The following is a 26,471-nucleotide window of genomic DNA, read 5'->3' on the forward strand; positions in this document are numbered from 1 at the left end:
TTCATTAGTTATTTTTCAGGCTTTACAAATGAATTCCAATTTAATTTTTTATTCACATAATGAATTTTTATTCAAACCAAAAAATGGATGATTTACTGTTATGTAATACTGTAATAATTGTATAAATAATATCACCACATTCATGAACGTATATTAGACCCACCAGCTGGCGTGTATTAGACGTGTGGGATCATTTGTTTACTCTTGAACATCGGCAAAAATTTAACATTTCTGCTATTTTGAGCTCAGTTTCAACCCATTTCCATTACTAAAACCAATAAAAATCATCTCCATTTCTGTAACATATCTTCCATTCTATCAAATGAGACCAAGAAATCACAAATACAACTATAAAAAAAAACATACGAAAAACACTGCAAAGTCGCTGTTTTAATAAAAAATTATGGTCTCAGTTTTTTTTCTCTCATTATGTACTGTGTGCTGCAGGATTTGTTTAATGTGGTGCACACATACCACATAGATGTATTCTCTCATTTCTAGGCCCAAATTTACTGCTCACAGCTTATCAGAGTGAGCTGAGCTCATGGCATAGATCTACGGTTTGGACCCTCAACATCTAGCCGTAGATCTACAGCACGGACCCTCAAAGGGTTAAATACTGCATTCATTCTAAGAGATATGTCCGCTTACTCACCAAGCTTAGTCAAGGGTTACAGGGTTAACAACCTTTCAAATGAGGCATGACAGGCTTATCTCACTGATATTCACAATATAAAACAAACTGATAATTTAGTTTTCCTATTCACTATTTGAAGAAGTCTTCTGACACATATATTAGGGCCAACAACTTCAAGTCTGGCAAACTGCAGTACAGGACACACACAAAAAAATTATTCTCCTCCTCTCAGAAAGGAATAATCCTAATTAACAGTCTACCACCAAAGCTGTTAAAGCCAAGACTACTACAATTCAAAGTTCACTTAAAGAAACATCAGGTAAGTTGGGAAAACCCTTCCCAAGTAATAGACTTCCTGTCCACTCCAAAGCCACTACAGCTGGTGGCCCACAGGTAAATATACAAGTTAAATAAGCTTAGGAATAAGTTGGCAAGCAATTAAAAAAATGAATAAGAATACTCAAATAAGGAACAATGCAATATTTGATTCAAGTACTGTACAACAAACTGGTAATTGCCACTGCCATGTAAATAGTGTAGAAAAATCTACAAAGACAAAATGCATGCACTATATCATTTATTTCAAAATTATATTTCTATGGTCATGATACACTAGAATGCTCATAACCCTTTAGCATAACAAGGCCCCATTAGGGATCCACTTCTGAGGTTCAAGACCCCATTCAGGACACATGAAATTGACATTGCCTCTAGCCAATAGAAAAACTCATCAACATGGAACCAATCAACGAGCCCTACTCCAAAGAGAGTGAGGAGTTGAGATGAAAAGTAGTGTAGTTCTAGAATTGGGAGAGGGTGTTTCCAATTGCTCATAAGGAGGAATACCAATTGCTTGTAAACAAGAATAATAAGTGTGGACTTGCTTTCAAAAATTTCAGAAAAAAATAATTATGAAAGTTATGGCAAAAGTCATAAGAAAAAAGTTCTGACAAGGCCAGTCTAAATACCGTATCTCTGTTATTTCAATAGTGGAAAGCAAAAAAGTTGTAACTGATTTTGTGTTTTCTTATTCTCGTAGTGCAGCCTAAAGCTAGGCTTCTCTTCTGCTTTTACAGTAGTACCTTGGTACTCGAACAGCTCCCAACTTGAACAATTTGGCATTCAAACGCTTTGTTCGGTAAAAAAATCGCTCAGTAGTCAACCGTTTGCTCAGTACTTTACCAAAAAATGTGTGTCACTCTCCCTGTAGCTGTCATTCAGTGCAAAACTCCGTTGAACTTTAATGTAAACCATTTTGTGTTTCTTTGAATTTTTTGCGTTTTTTTTATATTATCTGTACAGTGGACCCTTGACCAACGCTGGCATTGTCTAATGTTAAATCCGACTAGCGATACATTTTAACGCAAAAAATTTTGCTTCGACTAGCGCTAAAAAACTCGACCAACGAGATTCGTTCCATTCGAGATGCATCCACTTGTGGCCAGTGTTTACAAGCCAGCCAGCTACCGCGGTCCCATCCAAACATACAATCGGAACATTTCATGTTATCACAGCGTTTTTAGTGACTGCACCTGCAAAATAAGTCACCATGGGCCCCAAGAAAGCTTCTGGTGCCAACCCTACAGCAAAAATGGTGAGAATTACTATGGACATGAAGAAAGAGATCATTGCTAAGTATGAAAGTGGAGTGCGTGTGTCAGAGCTGGCCAGGTTGTACACAAAACCCCAATCAACCATCGCTACTATTGTGGGCAAGAAAACGGCAATCAAGGAAGCTGTTTTTGCCAAAGGTGCAACTATGTTTTCGAAACTGAGATCGCAAGTGATAGAAGATGTTGAGAGACTGTTATTGGTGTGGATAAACGAAAAACAGATAGCAGGAGATAGCATCTCTCAAGCGATCATATGTGAAAACCTAAACAAGTGTTTAATTGTGACGAAACAGGTCTGTTTTGGAAGAAAATGCCAAGCAGGACCTACATTACTCAGGAGGAAAAGGCACTCCCAGGACATAAGCCTATGAAAGACAGGCTTACTCTGTTGATGTGTGCTAATGCTAGTGGTGATTGCAAAGTGAAGCCTTTATTGGTGTATCACTCTGAAACTCCCAGAGTGTTCAGGAAAAACAATGTCCTCAAGGACTTGACACCTCAAGTCCAATGGAAGGGGATTCCCCTTCTAAACACTAACACCATCCACACTCTCCCCTCCTCCCATCCCATCAATCATCACCAGCTCTTCATTAAAGGTAAGTGTCAATTATTCTATTGTTATTAATCTATTGTTATTGTAATTATTCTATTGCATTCAACTTAATATTTCATGTGGTAAAATTTTTTTTTTTTCATACTTTTGAGTGTCTTGCACGGATTAATTTGATTTCCATTATTTCTTATGGGGAAAATTAACTCGACTAACGATAATTTTGACTAACGATGAGCCCTCAGGAACGGATTAATATCGTTGGTCAAGGGTCCGCTGTATAAATAAGTCACCATGGGCCTAAGAAGATTAGTGATAACAGTCAACCAAAAAGAAAATTGGTTAGTTATAACAGAGATGAAAAAATATTATTAATCATTTTTTATGAGAAAAATTCATTTGGTACTCAAACAGATAGGCGCTCGAGCAGCCTTCTGGAACGAATTAAGTTCGAGTACCGAGGTACTACCGTATATGTTCTTTAAGTTTGTTGGATTTCAACTGTGTGGGTAATAACTCTTTGGGTGGCCTGCCTGCCTGCCTGCCTGCCTGCCTGTCTTCCCTATCAGCTGGCAGTCTACAAGCTCGCACAGCCATCACAACCTACACGAACAATCACCTCATGCAAAATTCATTGTCCTTTGAAGACTTTTTTTTTACCATTGCTCCAGCAATGCATGCAATATTTCTGAAAGTTGCAAAGCTTCCTAATTTTAATTAGCATGTCAATTCTACCTTTCATTGGGTTTACTTAATGTTTCTTCCCTTTCACCCTAACTCTAGTAATTTATTTTCGTGAGCAGATTAAGGACTTGGCCTTTGAGTATTTTTAATGTAGAGTTTACAAGATATCTTCCCTGTTTATTCCACAGTACATTTACTGTACCATCAGTTACATGGCATCCCAAGTTTTGAAAGTTCTTGTAATCCACATGATCATTCCTTAACTACATTTATTTTTGTTGTGCAGGAAATGTAAAATACTGTACAGTAGTCTGACACTATTATTTCCAGATATCTTATCCATTTCCTTAATTCTGTGAAAACATCAGACTGCATCTTGTATCCTGTTTGGTATCTCAGCCACCAAAAATATTCATGCTCAAATAAAAGCTACTTTAATTAACCTCATTTATATAAAATAATATCTTACAAGAATGTAAGCAGCAATAAATATAATGTAAAAAATCCTTAAACAAAATTCAAATATTTACAGGTGACTAATCAACAGGGAATTTAATACGTACCATTTTTTCTCGCCATTCTTAATCTTCAGAAGTGGGATTGCAACTTTGCCTAGAAACTCCACCTTATGATCTCGGTCTTCATCATATACAGTCACCTCTAGTATACTGTGGATGTCCTTGACATTACTGAAATATCAAAATACTGTAGATGGAAATTACAACAAAGATTAAACAAAGCTTTTAAAAGGTCTTAATTTACTGCTAACATGATAAAACTAACCTGCAAGATGAAAATAACATATGAGTAAATAAGCTTGGTGCTGGTGAAGGGCTCCTGATCCAAGGAATTGGAGTTACCCTCCTCTTCCAGGGATCAAACCTGATTACCTCCTATTCCCCAGGTGTTGTATGACCCCTGTGAGTTTTGCACATCTCCATGAGCAACATATAGAAGTTGATATTACTTACAAGCTAAATATCTTGTTCCAAGTTGGTGAGAGCGTTTTATACTCTGTCTGAGTTTGAAGTCTGGCATTAATAAGCTCTAAGACACAGAAGGGATCACTCTTGCCTCCTATGTCAGCTGCAGCTAATCCCTGTGCTTTGAAAATCTTCACTCTGAGATGGCCAATGTCTTTAAGATTGTGAAGAGTTCTTGATAATTTCTGTTGAAAGAAAATTTTATTCATAAAGGTTTATATTACATTTTGCAAGAGGAACAACAATATTTATCCTTAATCAATTCTCAGTTTCACAGGGACTGATCAAAAACAATAAGCCTTAAAATATTACTAATGATGATGAACTTATATTTGTGAGAAATTGTAAAGCTATAAATCTTGCAAAATACTGTACCAATATTTTTGTTCACCTAACACTGACCCTTGATCCCCAGAGAAGCAAAGCCATATGGCAACCCGTCTTTCTAATGCAGTAATCCCGACTTGGTTTGTTTACATTCTCCATGAGCACATCTTTCTATTATGTCTGGAAACTTCCAAAATGTCAAGTGTTTTAAAGATATTGCATATTTTATATGCCCTCTGATAATTATACTTATGTATACCTGTACCTAAATATACTTACACACTGTGCTGGCATGCAGGTACACATTAAAATCACTAAGAGTGTTCCTCTAGTCTTAATCCCATAGTAATAATACTAATATGTAATAATAATCACTCTTGGGCACATTAAATGTCTTATTTTACGTTAATATAGACATTTTCATTAATCCATCTATGATATTTTCTTCAAAATTATATAAGAAACACATTACATAGCAAGTAACCATGCTATGCTTATATGCTATGGAGGTGTGGTAGCCAGGTGGAGGGAAAACATTACGTTTTCTCTGGTCCAGCATCGTCGTATTCCAAACAAAGATCGTATACCAAGCAAAAATTTTCGCATTCAAACAGGACGTATACCAAGTCGGTTCAGAGAACCGACACATTGATAAATTAGTCACATGTACAACTCTTGGGTATCTTTATTGAGGAAATGTTTCGCCACACAGTGGCTTCATCCTGTCAGACACTGCAACTTCTTGGGATCTTAATACCTGGGAATTCTTCGCTTGCCTAACCCTTGGGCACGACCTACTTCCACATTGGACAATGTGACACCACCTACGACTGCTGCACCTCTCCTGCCTATGGTATATAAGCTATTTCTCCGCACATATGCTGTATTCTATTCAAGATTGATGGACTGACCACATCGACTCAAGGTTGAGGGACTGATTACCTCATTCACCTCCTGTTCTTCACGTTTCTCCTTTGTATGGACTGATGAAGCCACTGTGTGGCGAAACATTTCCTCAATAAAGATACCCAAGAGTTGCACGTGTCTAATTTATCAACGTGTCGGTTCTCTGAACTATTCATCTACAATCCTGTCAAACACTGCAACTTCTTGGGATCTTAATACCTGGGAATTCTTCGCTTGCCTAACCCTTGGGCATGACCTACTTCCACACTGGACAATGTGACACCACCTACGACTGCTGCACCTCTCCTGCCTACGGTATATAAGCTACTTCTCTGCACATATGCTGTATTCTATTCAAGATTGATGGACTGACCACATCGACTCACGGTTGAGGGACTGATTACCTCATTCTCCTCCTGTTCGTCACGTTTCTCCTTTGTATGGACTGATGAAGCCACAGTGTGGCGAAATGTTTCCTCAATAAAGATACCCAAGAGTTGCACATATGTCTAATTTATCAAGTTGGACTTATTCCAAAGCGGATGTATACCGAGGTACCACCGTAACTGACATTTCTTGAGTAGTTTCAAACTGGTTCTGTGATTTCAAGCATAGTACAGTATTGGTATAGTTAAGTTTGGGAGAGGAGGTGATTTTTAATTATAGCTTACTTCCTCCATATCCTCTCTCATTTCACTCCAATATTCAATCTCTCATTGCCTATATTTTATGATACTCTCTTCACCTTGCATTTTCCTACGTCACTCCTAAAAGGTATAAGTTATACCCCCTCTACCCAGTGCAAGAAATCAGCACCTTCCTCTCTTCATCAACATTCAACAACTCCAAAAATATTCCCTTCATCTTCCCAGTGCCTCCACCTCTTCATCCAATGGCTCAACTCTTTTGCTTATAAATGATATATCCATTTGTCCTCTAGGCTTTCTCAACTTATTGGTATCACAGCAAAATTTCTGCTGCACACCAGCATTGCATTCCTAAATATACCCCCTACCTCCTTGACCACCACCTTATTACCTGCTCTTTCTCTATCCCACCTTTCTCCCAATAGTTGCTTATATTTTACCCATCTCCTCCTCTAATTTATAAACTTTCACTTCTTTCTTATCCACCAATGACAATGTCCTTGTACCCTATCTATTTCTCACTGTAACTACAGTACCACTAAATAATCCGATATATGTTGCCCATCTAAAATCGTATGCACATCCAAAAGTCAACCCATCAATATTTTGTCTAGTAATATAGAGTCCAGCAAACTGCTACCATCACACACTATAGCGTATCTTGTATACTTATTTATTCTCTCTTTTTCAAATATGTACATATTTCCTATTACCAACCTCTTCCTATACATAGCTCAATCAGAGACCCTCACTATCATTTATGCCTAGTACTCCCAACTTACCTACTACACCCTCTACAACAGTTTCTCCCATAACACCTCCCAAAATCTGTCTCCCCCCTTTACACTCCTCTTCCCCAGATGAATAAACACCCACTTCTCACATCCCACCCTTATTTTAATCCACACAATTCTTGTATATATGCATTTATAGTCCCTCTTTTCTTTGAATAATTGATCATTTAATAATGCCACCACTTCTTCTGATTCTCTCAGATACATTTGACTTAATCTCATTTACACCTCCCCACTGAAATTTTTCTAACCCCTTTACCTTCATTTTCTTTAGATCTAGGACATCCAGAGAGAGATTATAATTTTGTCTAATGTTTTATCTACTGAATTTATCATCTTTCTTACAATTTGCAATATTCACTAGCTGTCTTGCCAGAAGTGTGCACACATTACAATTAAAATGACTACAAACTGCTACATCCCCACCCTTCATTCTGAGTGCAGGCACTGTACTTCCCACCTCCAGGGCTCAATTCTGTCTAACTAGTTTTCCTGAATCTCTTTATAAATGTTACCATTTTCCATTCTAACAGTACATCAAATCCATAAAACTACTTAACTTAATTGGGTTATCTCAGGTTAAATTCTATGTGCTTTACTATATAAAACCATTGTAAAAGTTTCAAATTATGGATGAAGCTTAAATAAATACTTACGTCTGATCTAACACACTCAAACATTTGCTGTGTGCTCAAGCCCTATCACTTAAAAATCTCCTTCACACCCTCCCTCCACCCCTTCCTGGGATGAACCCTTTCTCTGTCTTTCCACTCAGATTTATATACATACTCTCTTGGCCATCCCTTCTACTTCATCCTCTCTAAATGCCTAAACCACCTCAATAACCCCTCCACTGCCCTCTAAATTATACCCTTCTTAAACATACACTGGCTTTTAATGTTTTTGCTCTGAATTATTTGCATGATATTCACATTACATATTGTTCTCAAACATGACAATTCCCATCTCCAGCCTTCTTTTTGCAATGTATAAAGACCATGTCTTATGTTCACATAAAAGAACTGATATTACTATACATAGGTACATTTCCCTTTTAGCTTCCATAAAGAAACTACAGTATTTTTTTCCACAGAAATCTCAACACATCACCTATCTTTTTTTTCCTTTGTTTATTCTAAGGTTCACCTCATCTTTCGTAGCCACATCTGCCAATATGTCCACTAATAATATAACAATTATACAAAACCTTTATGCTTACGTATTTATTTGATATATTCTCTAGCTCCTTTGGATTTTCTTGATAGCTGTGAAGGTCCGATATAGTTTCTGAGGAAGTTGTGCCAGATATAGTAAGTAGGAGGAATAATGACCCAGCTCCCTTGTCCAAATCCACCCATATGTGATGTGTTATTTCACGCTCGTATTGCGATATGTCTACGCTACACCTGTAAAAAATTGGGAAGATACTGTTATTATAAAGGGTTGTCATGCATAAGGAATAATAACAGATGAAAAACTGCTTTCCAAGATGCCAGCAGATATTTTTGTGATCACAAAAAAAAATTACTGCCCTTACATGAAGTACATGCATATGAAAATAAGAGCCAAAATTTAAAATATGTTGAAGGTACATTAACAAAACCTCATGGTCAGTCTGACTATGTAACTCAAGGACTGACTAGTAACTAGATATGGTGACTGTGGATGAAAGACCTTGCCCTAGTTGATGAACTGCTTCCTGTCTTTCAATAAGGTACATATATGTATATGCATTAATCATCCATCATATCACTATTATAAAGTTTATTTATTAATCTGTAAACACAAAACAAATACTGAACAAATGCTTCACTGGATGTAATTATGTAAAGTAAAGTAAAGAAAGTAAAGTTTATTTCTTTGTAAAGGTTACAATGTGTAATTACATTTGTGATTTGCTAAGTACAAAGATAGCCACTATCATGCCGAGGTATTTCGGGCAGACTAATCCTAATACATAGTAACTAATTAAAACTAGATGATATAATAGTACATAGTAACTATACTTAAAACTAGACAAGTAATAGTGGTTAGCTGTTTTACAATCTTATTTAACCCATTGACTGTCGCAACCCCAAATCCTGAAGTGTCTCCTGGTGTCGCAAAATTTCCGAAAAAAAAAAAAAGATTTTTCTTATGAAATGATAGAGAATCTTTTCCAGATTGTAATGACACCAAAAGAACGAAATTTGATGGAAAACTGATGGAATTCCATTATTCCAGTCGACCAAACTCATAGCTATTTCTTTAGAACTCCATTTTTTCTATTGATTGAGTACAAGAAACTGCCTATTTACCGATTTCAACTACCCAATAACGTGCTTGGAAATTTGCAATTTACCCAATTTCACAAAAATTAAAAAATATGACAGTTTCAAAATAGGGTCCAGAATGAACAATGCAGACATTCCTGGCTCTAAAATAACATTTTCTTTGTTCATCAGTCAAGTCTCTAGGCCCCTCTGATATTACTCTTGCTTTCTTTTTGAATTTTTATTCAAACAAAAAATAGAAGATTTACTGTTATGCAGACTATTGCAATATTGTAATAACTGTATAAATAATGTCAACCCATTCATGACTGCATATTAGAATGGCTACTTGGACATTTAATGGAAAATGGCATCTGTTTACTTTTGAACATCAGCAAAAATCAAACATTTCCCCTAGTTTGAGCTCCATTTCATGGTTTTTTCACAGTAAAACCAATCAAAATCACCTCTATTTCTATAATATGTTTTCCATTCTATCTAATGAGACCAAGAAAATGAGAATACAACCATAAATACTATACGAAAATAGACCACAAACTCGGCGTTTTGATAAAAAAAATGGTCGGAGTTTTTTTTTCTCATTATGCACTGCGTGCTGCAGAATTTTTTTTTATGGTGCACACTGACCACACAGATCCATTCTCTCACATGTGGGCCTACCAGATTTCTCCTGCTTGATTTGAAGCCGCTAGAATTTATGGGTATATATATGTCAAAAACGGTGGCTTGTAAGACGTATATATACGACCGAAACAGTCAAAGGGTTAAACTTAATACAAGTGAGTAGGGTTCGGTAAAATAAGCTTGAAATTGCACACAAAATCTACCTTACAAGCAATGGTGCAGGTGGTAATATTTTATTGAATGGCAGAATTAAAAAGCCAGGAGGTCACATAAGACTAATTAGCAGATGTTTTGGCCGATTTGGTTAATACTGAGAAATAAGATTATTTTATGGATTTGCAGAATTAAAAGCCTAGAGGTCACATAATAAAACTAGTTAGCAGATGTTTGGTTGATTTGGTTAATATTGTTAGATAAGATGATTTTTTAGCAAAGTCCTAAATTTATAAGCTGTCAGGGGATCCTTGACCTGTTCCGATAGCGAGTTCCAGATCTTTGGGCCTTTCATGTGCACAGCGTTCTTGCATAGTGAGAGACTGACTCGAGAGATGTTGAAGTGTCTTATGCCTTGTATTGTGGCTGTGCATTCTGTTGTAACTCTCCAGTAGTAGTTTTAGGGGAGGGTTTACAGTGGAGTTTAATGTTCTGTATATGTAGCAGGCACAAGAAAAAGAGTATATCTTGTATATTTAGCAAGTTGAGTCTTTTGAAAAGTGGTGGGGTGTGCTGTCTAGCACAGGAGCTGGTAATCACCCGCACAGTACAAAAATATATTGCATACATTATACAGTTGGTGGTTGACAGGTTTCTTGCAGAATACAGTCCAGTAATTACAATGCAGAGCCACCTTGTATGCATAGTGCCTGGGACAAGAATGAAGACTACAATTTTAATAGTATATATACATGTATAGTCCAAATTTTGAAATGCAAAAATGGAGAGATCTTTGGAAAATTGAAACAAACACTGTACAATGAACCTCAACTTACAAGTACATGCACTTGCGAGTTTTTCCAGATATGAGCAGTCACTCAGTTGATTTTTTGCTTCCAGATGCAAGTGAAATTTCCAGATGTGAGTGGGCCTCAAGGGAGATTCCTTGATGCTGGTGAGGGGATTTTGCTCTTGATCTAAGGAATTGAATCTCAGTTGTTTGTTGGACTATCTTACTGAAACTTGAGCAATGCATGATGGAAAGATGCTTGTTAACGTATACCAAAAATGAAAGAAATCAGACTATAAATAACGGAGTTCACTTCTCAGCCATTAGCCTCCCCTCAGCAGTATATTTTTGTATGGTTTTTATGGTTGTATTCTCATTTTTTTTGGTATCATTTGATAGAATGGAAGACATACTACAGAAATATATATGATTTTGATTGGTTTCATGATGAAAAGCACCTTGAAATTGAGCTCAAAGTAGCAGAAATGTTTGATTCTTTGGCGATGTTCAAGAGTAAACAAATGACATCACCGTCCAATACCTGTCCGAGTGGCACTGCCCATCAACCTTCACATATTGGAAAGCTCTTCAACACGCTAACTAAAGTTGGAACAGATATGAAGTAGCAGTGGCAGACAACATGAAGCAGCAATGGCAGACAACATGAAGCAGCAGTGGCAAACATGAAGCAGCAGTGGCAGACATCATGAAGCAGCAGTGGCAGACATCATGAAGCAGCAGTGACAGACATCATGAAGCAGCAGTGGCAAACATGGAGCAGCAGTGGCAGACATCATGAAGCAGCAGTGGCAGACAACATGATGCAGCTGTGGCAAACAGGAAGCAGCAGTGGCAGACATCATGAAGCAGCAGTGGCAGACATCATGAAGCAGCAGTGGCAGCCAACAAGAGGTAGTAGTGGCAGACAACATGAAGCAACAGTGGCAGACAACACGAAGCAGCAGTGGCAGACAACACGAAGCAGCAGTGGCAGACAACATGAAGCAGCAGTGGCAGACATCATGAAGCAGCAGTGACAGACATCATGAAGCAGCAGTGACAGACATCATGAAGTAGCAGTGGCAGACAACATGAAGCAGCAGAGGCAGATATCATGAAGCAGCAGTGGCAGACATCATAAAGCAGCAGTGGCACACATGAAACAGCAGTGGCAGACCTTGTTGTACCCTATATTATAAGTGAGTTTCCGAACGCCACCGAGATGGCAGTATGTATCAAAAAAACGCTCAATCCACTTCACTCACGGTGGAGGGAATTCTCGTGTTTTCCTTACGTTTCATGCAGTTGTTTTGCAAAATTTCTTGTTTGTAACCATGGGTCCTAAGAAAGCAAGTGCAAAGGACAGTGCTGAGAAGAAAAAGAGGATGATTTCCATGGAATTTAAGCAGGAAATCATAAATAAACAAACTAGGTGGAGGGTTAAAGACTTGGCCAGGCAGTACCAGCATACCACTTTACGATATATACAATACTAAAGCAGAAGGAGTCAGTAACAAAGTGTAGCATTAAGAGTGTAGCAATTATAAGTCACACTGTCTGACTTTTTTGGATTATCCTAAGTTCTCTACACATATAGTCAAGAGCAGGAATGGCCACTGTGGTGGCTCTATAAACCCCAACAACAATGGCTGCTCTCACTACTACTAGCCACATACGTAATGACACGTATTTTATTCATTCTAGTGTATATATTATTTTTCTAAGTTATTAATATCATTTATTATGTCATATTAGATGAATTGTGATAGATAAATAAGCCATAGAGTTGACATTAGGAAAATTATTGAAGTATTTTGTCAAGCCTGGAATTCCACTGAAACGAATTAATTCCATTTCAGTTAATTTAAATGAGGAAAACTGACTCTGCAAACGAGCAAATCCAGAAGAGAGCAAGGTCATGGAACGAATTAAACTCGTAAGTAGAGGTTCCACTGTACTGTAAAAGATTGAGAAAAATCCCAAATAGTATGTGATACAAGAAATGTTTTAATCTATACATAGATTCAAGTTGGAATAAAACTTTTCTTTTTTAGTTCACAAGGTAGAATTGCAAAGGCAGCTGAAGTTCAAGGCCCCTTTCAATAGCCTATAAGAACACCATTACCATGAAAAATTAATAAAACTGTTGCCAATGGTTCATTAAATAACCCTGTGATCCTACTGACTAATCTATCACACATGTTGGTATCCACAGTAGTTTTAATACACGTAGCTCATTTACCAGTACATAATATCATTCTTATTTTAATGCATATTTTTTCACATAGTGTTCAATACTTTCTCACCAATTCTTTTAGACTTATTTCAAAAACACTTTCACTAAATATGCCTATAAAACTGATCTTTAAAACCTGAATTCAAATGTCATCATTCCTTCAACAAAATTAAATTTGAAGATCCTTATTCAAACAAAATTATTTAGGAATCTGATCCTTATTAATTAGGTTCCCTACATAATATATCAATTTCAATATAACAATCTCTTTTAACATCACTAGTACTGCATATGGCTGTCCAAATAACACATTAACTTACTTGCCCATAAAATCATCTTTACTTCGAACATCTTTATCCCAGACAGTGATCTCCAAGATCTGGCTCTGATCTTCAAAAAGATGAAAGTCAAACTGCTCCAACCACTTGGGACTCAGTGTGTGCAGCTCAATTTTACTTTTGTATTTCTCATTCCCAAGCCTGAAAATCAAGAAATATATATATATATATATATATATATTTTTTTTTTCAACAAGTCAGCCGTCTCCCACTGAGGCAGGGTGACGCAAAAAGAAAGAAAATCCCCAAAAATAAAATACTTTCATCATCATTCAACATTTTCACCTCACTCATACATAATCACTGTTTTTGCAGAGGTGCCCAGAACACAACAGTTTAGAAGCATATATGTATAAAGATATACAACATATCCCTCCAAACTGCCAATATCCCAACCCCTCCTTTAAAGTGCAGGCACTGTACTTCCCATTTCCAGTACTCAAGTCCGGCTTTATAAAAATAACTGGTTTCCCTGAATCCCTTCACTAAATATTACCCTGCTCACACTCCAACAACTCATCAGGTCCCAAATACCATTCGTCTTAATTCACTCCCATCTAACACGCTCATGCATGCTTTCTGGAAGTCCAAGCCCCACGCCCACAAAACCTCCTTTACCCCCTCCCTCCAACCTTTTCAAGGACGACACCTACCCCTCTTTCCTTCCCCTACAGATTTATACGCTCTCCATGTCATTCTACTTTGATCCATTCTCTAAATGACCAAACCACCTCAACAACCCCTCTTCAGCCCTCTGACTAATACTTTTATTAACTCCACACCTTCTCCTAATTTCCACACTCCGAATTCTCTGCATAATATTTACACCACACACTGCCCTTAGACAGGACATCTCCACCACCTCCTCGCTGCAGCATTTACAACCAAAGCTTCACACTCGTATAAGTGTTGGTACCACTATACAGTGGACCCTCAGCTAACGATGGCATCACTTAACGTTAAATCCAGCTAACGATACATTTTAACGCAAACATTTTGCCTAAGCTAACGCTAAAAAACTCACCTAACGATATTCATTCTCAGGTACCAATTAATATCGTTAGGTGAGGGTCCACTGTACTTTCATACATTCCCTTCTTTGCCTCCATAGATAATGTTTTTTGTCTCCACATATACCTCAATGCACCACTCACCTTTTTTACTTCATAATTCTATGGTTAACCTCATCCTTCATAAACCCATCTGCTGACACGTCAACTCCCAAATATCTGAAAACATTCACCTCTTCCATACTCCTCCTCTCCAATTTGATATCCAATTTTTCTTTATCTAAACCATTTGATACCCTCATCATCTTACTCTTTTCTATGTTCACTGTCAACTTTCTACCTTCTTGAAATATGGACTATTAAATATGCACTAGGAACAAGGGGAACCATTGTGGAAGAAAAAGAAAATAATTTTCACCAAGCAAAGAATGTATACACATTTATTACAGCAATGTGTATGACCACTCATTACAAAAAAAAAAAAAAATGGTGACTGCACAGAAAGAAGTACTGTAATTAAAGTGACAAAGGATTTTTAAACAATTACCAACAAAGAATGTGACTGAAAATAAAAGTGAGAGGAAACTGTGAGCAAAGACACATTGTGCTGATGAGTGATGATGATATTTGCAATTTACATTAATGTGTCTGGGTTAAATTAAAGAATAAAAAGGAGCAATATTGTTATAAGTTTCTTTCTCCTATGTGCAGGTTAAATTAAGAGATATTTATAAAATGATGTCAGAACTCAGTACAATGGTTTCATTAATCACATTGTTATAAGAATACAATACTGATAAGTGATTTTTCTTTATTATTAAAATTAGATGCACTACACTGTGCAGCTATCCTGATCAATGTAAACATTTTATGGGGTTAGAACAAGAAGCATGTTTACCTAAAACAACCATCATGTAGCATGGATTTCCACGCATCAGCATGGTTGACCAGACTAGCACCAGACGAGCCTGGCCCAAGGCTGGGCTCTGGGAGTAGAAAGACTCTCAAAACTCATCAAAGGTATATCAAAGCTAAAAGGTATTCCAACCAACGCGGGGGCATTGACCCCCGGAACTCTCTCCAGGTAAACAATAAACGATGAAGATGGAGCACAGGAAGGGCAATCAAAATTTATGACCAGGTTAGCTGTTAGTTAAAAACAATGGATGCAAGGAATAAAAAAACAAAAATACTAGTGCAGTACAATAATTCAAGTGAAAAATGCATTTTCTTAAATATTGATGTTGATGAGGAAAAAATGGACCACTTAAGTGTCTCACTGCCAATCCCACATGCTGACAGATAAAGTTGAGCTAACTACTGTAATTGCCAAGGTACTTTTGACAGTTGGATAAAAAGGCACTATGTCTCAAGGGAGCCCTTATTACTGCTGCAGTGTTTCATCTAGGGCTGGACATTGTAGCAAAGATAAAGGTTTCCCCTTCAACATTGTATCTTTTTTACCCAAGTTGACATTCAACTCTACTGGAGCTTCCCAAAGGTTATTAGACCACTGATAGGCTAAGACCCTGATAGGCTATGACCCTATCAGTGGTTCATATTGCTAATACTTTAAACTACTAAAAGGGTTCAATTTTTTGTTATAAAGTACTGTATATTATATTTACTTACTGTACTATGCACTTCAGTTTGGCAAATTTTTTAATTCATTTTGTGATTATACACAGAACTTTTTCATTAAATAGATGTTTTATCCTTATTCAAGATTTAAAATCTGAAGGTACAGGATTGCATAAAGACTTCAAGAAAAAAACAGCAATAGTAATATACTGCACATGCTACAAACACTGCAGGGTAACAAAATGGTCACAGCCTCAACTCCTGTCCTTTACTGCTCAACTTTTACACCTTATTTTTCATATCATCTGATGAATGGTGAAAGTTGTGTGAGACTTGTTTGCTCAGAATTCAGAAAAGTCTGTTTGTAATCAAAAGATCATGGTTTCAAATGCTGGGCAGGGCAGGATTTATTTATTTAACATACCGGCCATCTCCTCCAAGGTAGAGTAACTCAGAAGAGAGGAAGCATTTTTACCATCATTCATTCAATTGCTGTCTTGCCAGTAGCAAGTTGACATCACAGTTCAGATGGCTCTCCAAACCGTAACACCCCCACCCCTACTTCAGAGTACAGGCACTGTACTTAGCACCTGCCAATCAATTTCCCTGAATCCCTTCATAAATGTTACCTTCTTCACACTTCAACAGCATGTCAAGTCATAAAAATCACTTGCCTCCACTCACTTTGATCAAATGCACTCACACAAGTCCCATGGATGTTCAAACCCCCACATTACTCAAAATCTCCTTTACTCCCTGCCTCCAACCTTTCCTGGGGGGACCCATATTATCCCTTCCTCCACCCCAAATTTACATACCCTTCTAGTCATTCTATTTTGTTCCATTCACTCTAAGTGTCCAAACCTTCTCAGCCTTCTGAAAAAGATTTTTGGTAAGCCCACAACTTCTAATTTCTAAGCTCCAAATTCTCTGTATAAAATTAACAGCACACACAGTCCTCAAACACATCTCCACTGCCTCCAGCCTCCTCCTCCCTGCAACATTCAATTCTATACACACTGTAAGGGCAAATTACTTTGCACTCAGTTCCTCCACTCAGCTAGCAGGACTAGGCATACCTGCATGTTAATCTACTGCTGTGGGTTGCAAACTAGGTGATAATCAAATGTTTGACCAAACACAAATATGCCATATCAATTTATTTGCTGTCCCATTTTTATAAATGTATGTATGGGGAGGTGCCAAAACAAGAAGATTTATACAGCCCCTGAGCAATAGAAGGCAATCATGTTCGATCCAAGGAAGAGGAGGTTAAATTCCAACACCTTTGATCAACACCCCTTCACTAGCAAAGGCACCTCCCTTGAAGCTTAAAATTTCTGTATAGTTGTGTTCTCCTACTCTAATTTACCATACTGCATTTTCTTTTTCTTCCAAACACTTGCTGGTATTCACACACCATTCCATGTAAAAAAATGAAAGCTCAATACATTATATTCAAGAGGAAGAAAGTTTTTGAAACACCAAAAGACAACATATCCCCCGAGGTACCAATAATACAGTAGTGTTTAACACTAGCGTAATCAGGAAAATTTATTAATATATATTAATATTGCACTCATATTCACATGTCTTCAATTTTCAGCAGTAAAGTCAAAGAAATTGATAGTGAAGTTAATTGTGTGTCTACAGATTTTTGTACAAATTTCTGCATTTATACAACACCATAAGCAAGGAAAAGAATAAAGGTAATGGATAAAATATTAAGATTAAAAAAGGCAACATAAAATACTAACCGAAACTTAACATAGGGATCTGAGGTACCGTCTGGATCCATTGGGAGAAGATTTTTACCCTCCACAAGGACAATAGTTACTACAGAGCTCCATATTTGACTCTTTAAACGCCTCTGCTGCTCTGCTAACCGTGATCCACCACGTTGAAGGTACTGGGGGGAAACAAAAAATAAAAAATAGTGAAAATTAGGCTAGCTTGAAGTTTTATTATACTACATTATACATGTATTACTTATATACTACACATTCATTAAAAAAAATATACAATGTTTTATATTAAAAGTTGAGGGACATAACTTGTAACATATTTTGTTGGAGTAAAAGAGGTTTACTTAAGGTTGATAATAACAGCCACAAGCTGAGGGTATACATGTATTGTATAGTCTAAGAATAAAAAATAGTATCTTCATTATTTCTGCACTTCTAGTTTAACAATATGTATTAGATAAAGAAACTCAAGATTTATGCTCACTCATTATCTTTTAGTTTAGTTTCTTGCAAGGGGGTGACTTGATGGTGAAAGGTTTCATGAAATGTACTGCAGCTACCCTCCCCATCCTCAGATAAAACCAGAGTACAGTACAGGTACTTCTCATCAACCAGGCACTATATGACCACTACTAATGTACAAAATGATTACCTAAATTGTCAGCTAATGTCATAAAATGTGCAAAAAATAATACCTATAAACTTACTATTTTCTTATAATCATGTACAATGACATGCCCTTGTAGGCTAAGCTTGCTGAAATGCTCTGAATAACTATTGGCATTCAACAGTCAATTATTTCTGTATAAACAATGTATCATGTTAAAATAAACTTGTATTGTATTAGGGCTTTTCTACGATATAATAATAACTTGGTTCTAGTACAGTACTAGTAGGCAGGCTTTCATTTTAGGCTTCAGTTACAAAGGTAAATACCAAGACTACCCAGGATGACCTTATTCTGAGCAACTTCAAATTGGGGTACATATATGCACACTGTCTCTTATAGGAAACAGCAATGAACTTTGAATAAGATTGGAAAAGGAGACATTAAAATCTGTGACTATTTGAGGTAAAACAGGTTTTACATATATCCCTGAAAGACATTAAACAGTGATGAATGTACAACAAAAAATAAAGAATCTACAACAAAGTTGAATTAATTAACAACTACGACTATATGCAATTATCTTAAACTGGGACAACTGGGTATTCGCTAGGTCACCATCTGGAAAAGACCCAGGCTGGGACAAGACCGGCAAGCCTACTACAATTGGATATTGAATAGTGGGTGCTGTGGCTATATTCAAATTTCAATTAATGTTTTCTGTGAAAGTAATAATAATAAAAAATGGATTTTTGCCAAATTCCATAAGCAATATTGGAATGTATGTATTATATGTACATTCTGTAGCAACTGCTGATTTGGTTGACAATGGGAAAGGGGAAAATTCAGATCATTACTCACAGTTAAATGTAAGATTGCCTAATTAGAGCCTGATACCACAAAGACTTTTGCAATTGAAAGGAAATTAGGCTATACACACTAATTCCAAATAATGCCAGTTATTCATTATTAATATTCTGTACTGCCATCTAACAATGTGTCTGTAAATGTTCATATGTATAATACAGTTCTATTGCTAACTTAATATATGTTAGTGCAAACTTGTTATCTGGCACTTATATACATTCATGAGTGGAAAAAAATGACATTCTGCTTTCTGGCTGTGCCTGGAACTTAACCTGTCGTATAAGTGCGGCCCTACTGTATACATATTTCAAACCAAATTACAGTATTAAATTCATGGGAAATGCTAAACCTATAAGGGTCACACAGCAGCTTAGGAATAAGAGGCAATTAGGTTTAATCTGCAGGAAGTAGCTCTAATTTCTTGGATCAAGAGACATTCACAGGCATCAAGGCACCTCCCCATCAAGGAATTTGAAACAACAGACCATATATGTATTATATACAGGCACACAGGTTATTCCAATCAAGACCCTAAATAATAACCAGTGTGACATCATGATATTGAGGTTTAGCATGTTACACAATGGGCTACTTAAACTTATCCTGTCAGTGCCAACCCCACATATATGTGAGCTTTCTCGTAGCTTTCTAAGTCCCTAAGATAGTTACTTCTTTGTAAACAGTTTGATGTATTATTATTCTAGAAATTCTTCAAGGATTCTGAAAGATGAAAATGAAGTACTGTATCTCTGTCATGAGATGTAAACATACAAAGCCAATAGAAACAATGCCTTGATGCTAGTCAATGGCTTCTGATTCAAGGGTTTCATGTTATGTTCTTTCTCCTCAAATCAAACCTGACTGACTGACTTTTTTGGGTTATCCTAGGTTCTCTACACATATGCTGCTATGTATGATAATTCTATGTAACTGTATTGTGTATACCTGAATAAATTTACTTACTTTACTTACTTACTTACTGAATGACCCCTACAGGACCGCAATGGAAATAAGTCACTGTGTCTAACTTTTATTATTTATCCTAGGCAGGTAATTTATGGTATCTGTGATAATTGTACTTATGTGTACCTGTGCCTAAATAAACTTACATTTCCATGAATTATAATAATAATAATGTAAATGACAAGCCAAAGTTAACATTTAGTGAACACTATTATCATTAGACAGTGCTTTATAACACATACTACAGAATGGATAGAGAGAATAATCTGAAATGAAGTAAAAAAAAAAAAAGAAAATGGGAAAAGGGCAAGGGGAAATTCCTAGGTTTAATCGTGGTCAAAAAATTTAAATTTATATCTCACATATACTATATCAACAAAACCAGTTAAGATTGAAGGGATACTGTCTAGGACTGTTATTATGCTCTGCAATCTAGAAGATTTTTCATTGGGTTATTTACCCAAAGGATTAGTAACCCAGGATAACCCAAGAGATCCAGGTCAACAGACTGGCTTGTTAAGAAGATAAGATAAGATTTTGTTCGGATTTTTAACCCCGGAGGGTTAGCCACCCAGGATAACCCAAGAAAGTCAGTGCGTCATCGAGGACTGTCTAACTTATTTCCATTGGGGTCCTTAATCTTGTCCCCCAGGATGCGACCCACACCAGTCGACTAACACCCAGGTACCTATTTGCTGCTAGGTGAACAGGACAACAGGTGTAAGGAAACGTGTCGAATGTTTCCACCCGCCGGGAATCGAACCCGGGCCCTCCGTGTGTGAAGCGGGAGCTTTAGCCACCAGGCCACCGGGTCCCCTTCTCTTCCCCAGGATGTAACCTACACCAGTCAGCTAATATTCAGGTAGGTACTGCTAGGTGAACAGGGACAGCAGGTGTAAAGAAACATGTCCAATGTTTCCACTTGTTTGGGGATCAAACTTTGGTCCTTTAGTGTGTAAGCCGAGGCCAATACCAAATGATTCTGCTGTTAATACTTTTCTTTTCCCCTCATTTACTCATACCTCATATGTCTGTGTCTGGGGATCCACTTCAACAGTTAACGTCAAACCAATAATTACCCAGCTATCAGAACAATCTTAATAAATGGCAAAAAAGTTCTAAGAGTTCTGGTTAGTAGAAATTTAATGCTAGAGCAACAATGTAAAAGTGCTTGCAATAAGTTAATATGTGTAATTTCTGATTTCATATAAAGTAAATAACAGAGGTCCTTAGGCAATATTTCAACTTTATATACAGTGGACCCCCGCATAACGATTACCTCCGAATGTGACCAATTATGTAAGTGTATTTTGGGGGTCTGAAATGGACTAATCTACTTCACAATATTTCTTATGGGAACAAATTCGGTCAGTACTGGCACCTGAACATACTTCTGGAGTGAAAAAATATCGTTAACCGGGGGTCCACTGTACTGTATATCTTTGGTCTCTATGACAAAATGGACATACGTACATGTAAATGCATCCAAAAAAGGAAAGAGAAGGATGATAAAGTTGATTTCATGTATTAGAAGCCTTTCCTATGAAAACAGGCTGAAGGCATTGAACCTGCACTCTTGGAAAAGTGTAAAATTAGGGAAGATATGACTGAAGTGTGCAAATGGAAAACAGGAATAAATAATGGGGAAATACATAAAGTTGAAAATATTTAACCAAAACAGGACTCCCAATAATGGATTCAAGTTGGAGAAATTTAGATTTAAAAGTATACTAGGAAGTACTGGTTTGGCAATGTAGTTGTAGATGAGTGGAACAAACCCCTAGGTATCATCACTGAGGTAAAGAACTTTACATAGCTTTAAATATAGGTTGAACAGTTACACAAGTGGTTGTGGGCAAGTGTGAATTAGACCTACCTAGCATGGGCCAGTAGAGAATAGTTACAATACCATAGTTGGAACAATACACAAATAACCTACATTTAGGAGAGTGAAACTTATGATGACATTACGATTCAACTTGGACATTAAAAAAAGAAAATAAAGCGAGAAGTATGTGCAAGAAGGCCTTCTGCAGTGTTCCTTAGTTCATAAGTTTATCTAAGTACAGGTATACAAAAGTATAGTTATCATACATAGTAACATGAAAATTACCTAGCATAACCCAAAAAAAAGTCTGACAGAATGACTTATTTCTTATGATTTAATTAAAGGTAATACATTATGCCATTATTCAAGACCCTATACAACCCAGATATGAATATCTTTCATACATCTTGAGAACACTACAATGTAACAATTCTCCTGGAAAAGGAGAATCACTAGAAACTAATACCTTTTTGATAATCCCCGTGTTCCTTTGAACATTTACAAAAAATTCTACGAAAACTAAATGGCAAAAAATGTCGAATAATTCAAAAGACGAATTGGAAAAATATGCAACTTATCCAGTGCATTCAAATTAAAGCTAAGAAAAAAATAGTTCCAATGGAAATAAGTGGATGACTTTTTGGGTTATTCTATGTAATTTACACATATGTTACTAGGTATGATAATTATATTTATGTGTACCTGAACCTTAATAAACTTATTTACTTACTAACCTGCCATTTGAACCTCTCCCCGTCTTCTTGTTGGGGATTTATAAAGCCACTAAAAAGTTACGTTGTATCGAGTCTTGCCTCCCGGAGCCCCAGGAGAAACCTCCTTCAAATTGAAGTATAATGACTTATATTTCCAGTGCATCCCGACCTCCACTGGAAGACCCAAGTGTGGACCAGGCTTTCAAGGCGATCGATAGGGTAGAAAACCCTTCCCCACTGAGTCAGGGTCAAGGGCCAAGGACCTCGATGATACAAGTTGCTTTGTCTGAAATTTTTGGGTTATCCTGGATAATTTACACTATGTATAACTGTACTTATGTGTACCTATGCCTAAATAAACTTAACCCCAAGCAAGCACAAGACCTTACGGAGGAAGGTCAGCACAAGTGTTATCGGAGAGAACCACAGCACGAAAATGTCCGTCTTCGGCAGGATGGTCAGTTCCTCATCTTGAGACGGTATAAAGGAGCCACCAGCCGTGAATGTCCCACCAGGAGCCTGGTCAGAGCTATATCCACTGACCGATAACCCAGACTGTGATGGATATGTGGGTCAGCAGGCCATCAGCAGCAGCAGCAGTTTGGTTGATCAGGCAAGCAACAGACGAGCCTGGCCCATGGCTAGGCTCTGGGAGCAGAAAAACTCCGAACTCATCAAGGTATCATGATGGCGTCCTCGAGGACAAGAACCTCTACCGCTCACACTGAGCATGAGATTATTAGAAAGTTTATTCAGGTATACACAAATACAGTTACATAGATTAACATACATAGCAACATGTGTAAAGTACTTAGGACAGCCCCCCCCCCCAAAAAAAAAAAAAAAAGTCAGAGTGGCTTATTTCCAATGGGGTCCATAAAATAGTCGCTCAGGTTTACCTGGAGAGAGTTCCGGGGTCAACGCCCCCGCGGCCCGGTCTGTGACTAGGCCTCCTGGTGGATCAGAGCCTGATCAACCAGGCTATGACAACTAGGGCAAAATCCGTCGAAACATGAAACTAATTACCAACTAACTTTGTTTTGTAACTTCATAAAGTACCATCTAACTTTTCCTACTTGTTAATTATTTTTTTTAACTCGGTGAATAATCTTATAAGTGGTATCTTGACTATTATTTCTAACTTGTCAATACCTTGTACTAAATCCATAAACATAAAAACTCCACAGTATATGTATATAATTGTGGAGTTTTTATGGTAAACGCTGTGTATGCTGGGATTTCTACATATTTTGCCATGTATATGTATAATGAACAGAATTATTATTATTATTATAAATGCATTAGAAAGCATACAGAGTATGACATATTCATCCAATGACATATTCATTCAACTAGGGAGGTCAAGCCCATGATGACACTCTTCAGGTCACTTGTTCTATCTAGGCTGGAATATTGCTGCACACTAACAGCACCTTTCAAGGCAGGTGAAATTGCTGACCTAGAAAATGTACAGAGAACCTTCACGGCGCGCATAACGGAGATAAAACACCTCAATTACTGGGAGCGCTTGAGGTTCCTGAATTTGTATTCCCTGGAACGCAGGCGGGAGAGATACATGATTATATACACCTGGAAAATCCTAGAGGGACTAGTACCGAACTTGCACACGAAAATCACTCACTACGAAAGCAAAAGACTTGGCAGACGATGCAACATCCCCCCAATGAAAAGCAGGGGTGTCACTAGCACGTTAAGAGACCATACAATAAGTGTCAGGGGCCCGAGACTGTTCAACTGCCTCCCAGCATACATAAGGGGGATTACCAACAGACCCCTGGCAGTCTTCAAGCTGGCACTGGACAAGCACCTAAAGTCGGTTCCTGACCAGCCGGGCTGTGGCTCGTTCGTTGGTTTGCATGCAGCCAGCAGCAACAGCCTGGTTGATCAGGCTCTGATCCAACAGGAGGCCTGGTCACAAACCGGGCCGCGGGGGCGTTGACCCCCGGAACTCTCTCCAGGTAAACTCCAGGCATAAAGAATCTTTCATTAGAAGACCGAGTGTTCAACGATAACAAATTTTAGTTACAGCTAACAGACCATTCAATAGTTCGATAACCTAACATGAAGGACTTAGGAGTGATACTGTCAGAGGATCTTACTTTCAGGTATACAACCGTGTTACCACATCCGCTAGAAGAATAGGATAGATAACGAAACCCAATGACGATTCTCTTTAAGCCACTTATTCTCTCCATGCTTTAATTTAGCTGTACACTAACAGCGGACAAAATTGCAGATCTAGAAAATGTACAACCTTCCCTGTCAGTATAAGCTTCATAAATTTGACACATGTGCAACTCTTGGGTATCTTTATTGAGGAAACGTTTCGCCACACAGTGGCTTCATCAGTCCATACGTAGGAGAAACTTGAACAACAGGAGGAGAATGAGGTAATCAGTCCCTCAACCTTGAGTCGATGTGTTCAGTCCATCAATCAAGATTGATGGACTGAACACATCGACTCAAGGTTGAGGGACTGATTACCTCATTCTCCTCCTGTTGTTCAAGTTTCTCCTACGTATGGACTGATGAAGCCACTGTGTGGCGAAACGTTTCCTCAATAAAGATACCCAAGAGTTGCACATGTGTCAAATTTATCAACATGTCGGTTCTCTGAACCATTCATCTACAGTATAAGCTTGCATCTAAATTACTGTGAGTGTGAATGTTTGAAGTCAAGGAGTGGGCCGCGAGGGCGTTGACAATCGGAACGATCTCCAAGTAGGTAAGTAATCTATACTCCTTGGAACACAGGCGAGAGAGATACATCATAATTTAAACCTAGAACATTCTAAAGGGACTGGTCACGAATCTGCATACAAAAATCACTCACAACGAAAGAAAGAGGTGGCTGCACGTACAGTCCTTTCAAGGACCTCAGTAGAGCACACTCATCAGTCTTATGTCCTTGATAAAGTACATATTATGCAATTCATTTCTGAAACTACAGGCATCGTATGACCCTTACAGATTTAGCGCTTCCCCATATGTATAATTGTGATTTCTAAAGTTCCACCTTCATTATTCCTCGAGTAACCCATTAAGGGTCACTCGAGGAATAATGAAGGTAGATAGTGGTGAGGGGCTCTTGTAATTAAACCTATACTTCCGTTCGTTGGATCGAACCTAAATGCCTGGTATCCCACTTATGGTGGGTGAAAAGAAATGGCATAAAATACCAAGACGTTGAGTCAAGACACAAATACACAGCAATGCGTCGGTCTGGAGTTTTACGACTCTCTAACCGCGAGTTCAAGCCCCACCCGTAGTGTGGCTTAATGTGACTTGATAAAGCCCACTGTGTGGGCGAAACATTGTCAGTACAGGATCGTATTATACTGCAATTGTGTCTTTATACACCCTGACCGTATGGATTTGGCTCTTTTCCCCCAACCCCATGAATGTAATAATTTTCCTCGATCGAACCAAACAATATTTAACAGCCCGTCTAACGACATGCATAGTTTCCCAAGAAAAAAAAACTGTAAAAATTAAGCATCTTAAGTACCAGGGAAATACTTACCCATACACTCTTACCTGCGGGTATGTAATACCTGTGTCGTTATATACTACCTAAGCTG

At 37.6% G+C, this 26,471-nt stretch overlaps 1 protein-coding gene across 8 annotated transcripts in view; it reads right to left on the reverse strand.

Moving 5' to 3' along the window:
* Nucleotides 1-26,471, reverse strand: part of Mctp (multiple C2 domain and transmembrane region protein) — a 490,516-nt gene that overhangs the window by 64,948 nt on the left and 399,097 nt on the right. For all 8 annotated transcript variants that reach the window (XM_070091410.1, XM_070091407.1, XM_070091409.1 and 5 more), the window contains 5 exons: nt 17,904-18,055; nt 13,538-13,696; nt 8,361-8,547; nt 4,456-4,652; nt 4,048-4,173 (listed from right to left, as the gene is read on the reverse strand). In XM_070091410.1, the coding sequence (XP_069947511.1) occupies nt 4,048-4,173; nt 4,456-4,652; nt 8,361-8,547; nt 13,538-13,696; nt 17,904-18,055 (821 nt within the window). The remainder of the gene's footprint in view (nt 1-4,047; nt 4,174-4,455; nt 4,653-8,360; nt 8,548-13,537; nt 13,697-17,903; nt 18,056-26,471) is intronic.

Source organism: Cherax quadricarinatus, chromosome 35 (assembly GCF_038502225.1).
Source record: "Cherax quadricarinatus isolate ZL_2023a chromosome 35, ASM3850222v1, whole genome shotgun sequence".
NCBI lineage: Eukaryota > Metazoa > Arthropoda > Malacostraca > Decapoda > Parastacidae > Cherax > Cherax quadricarinatus.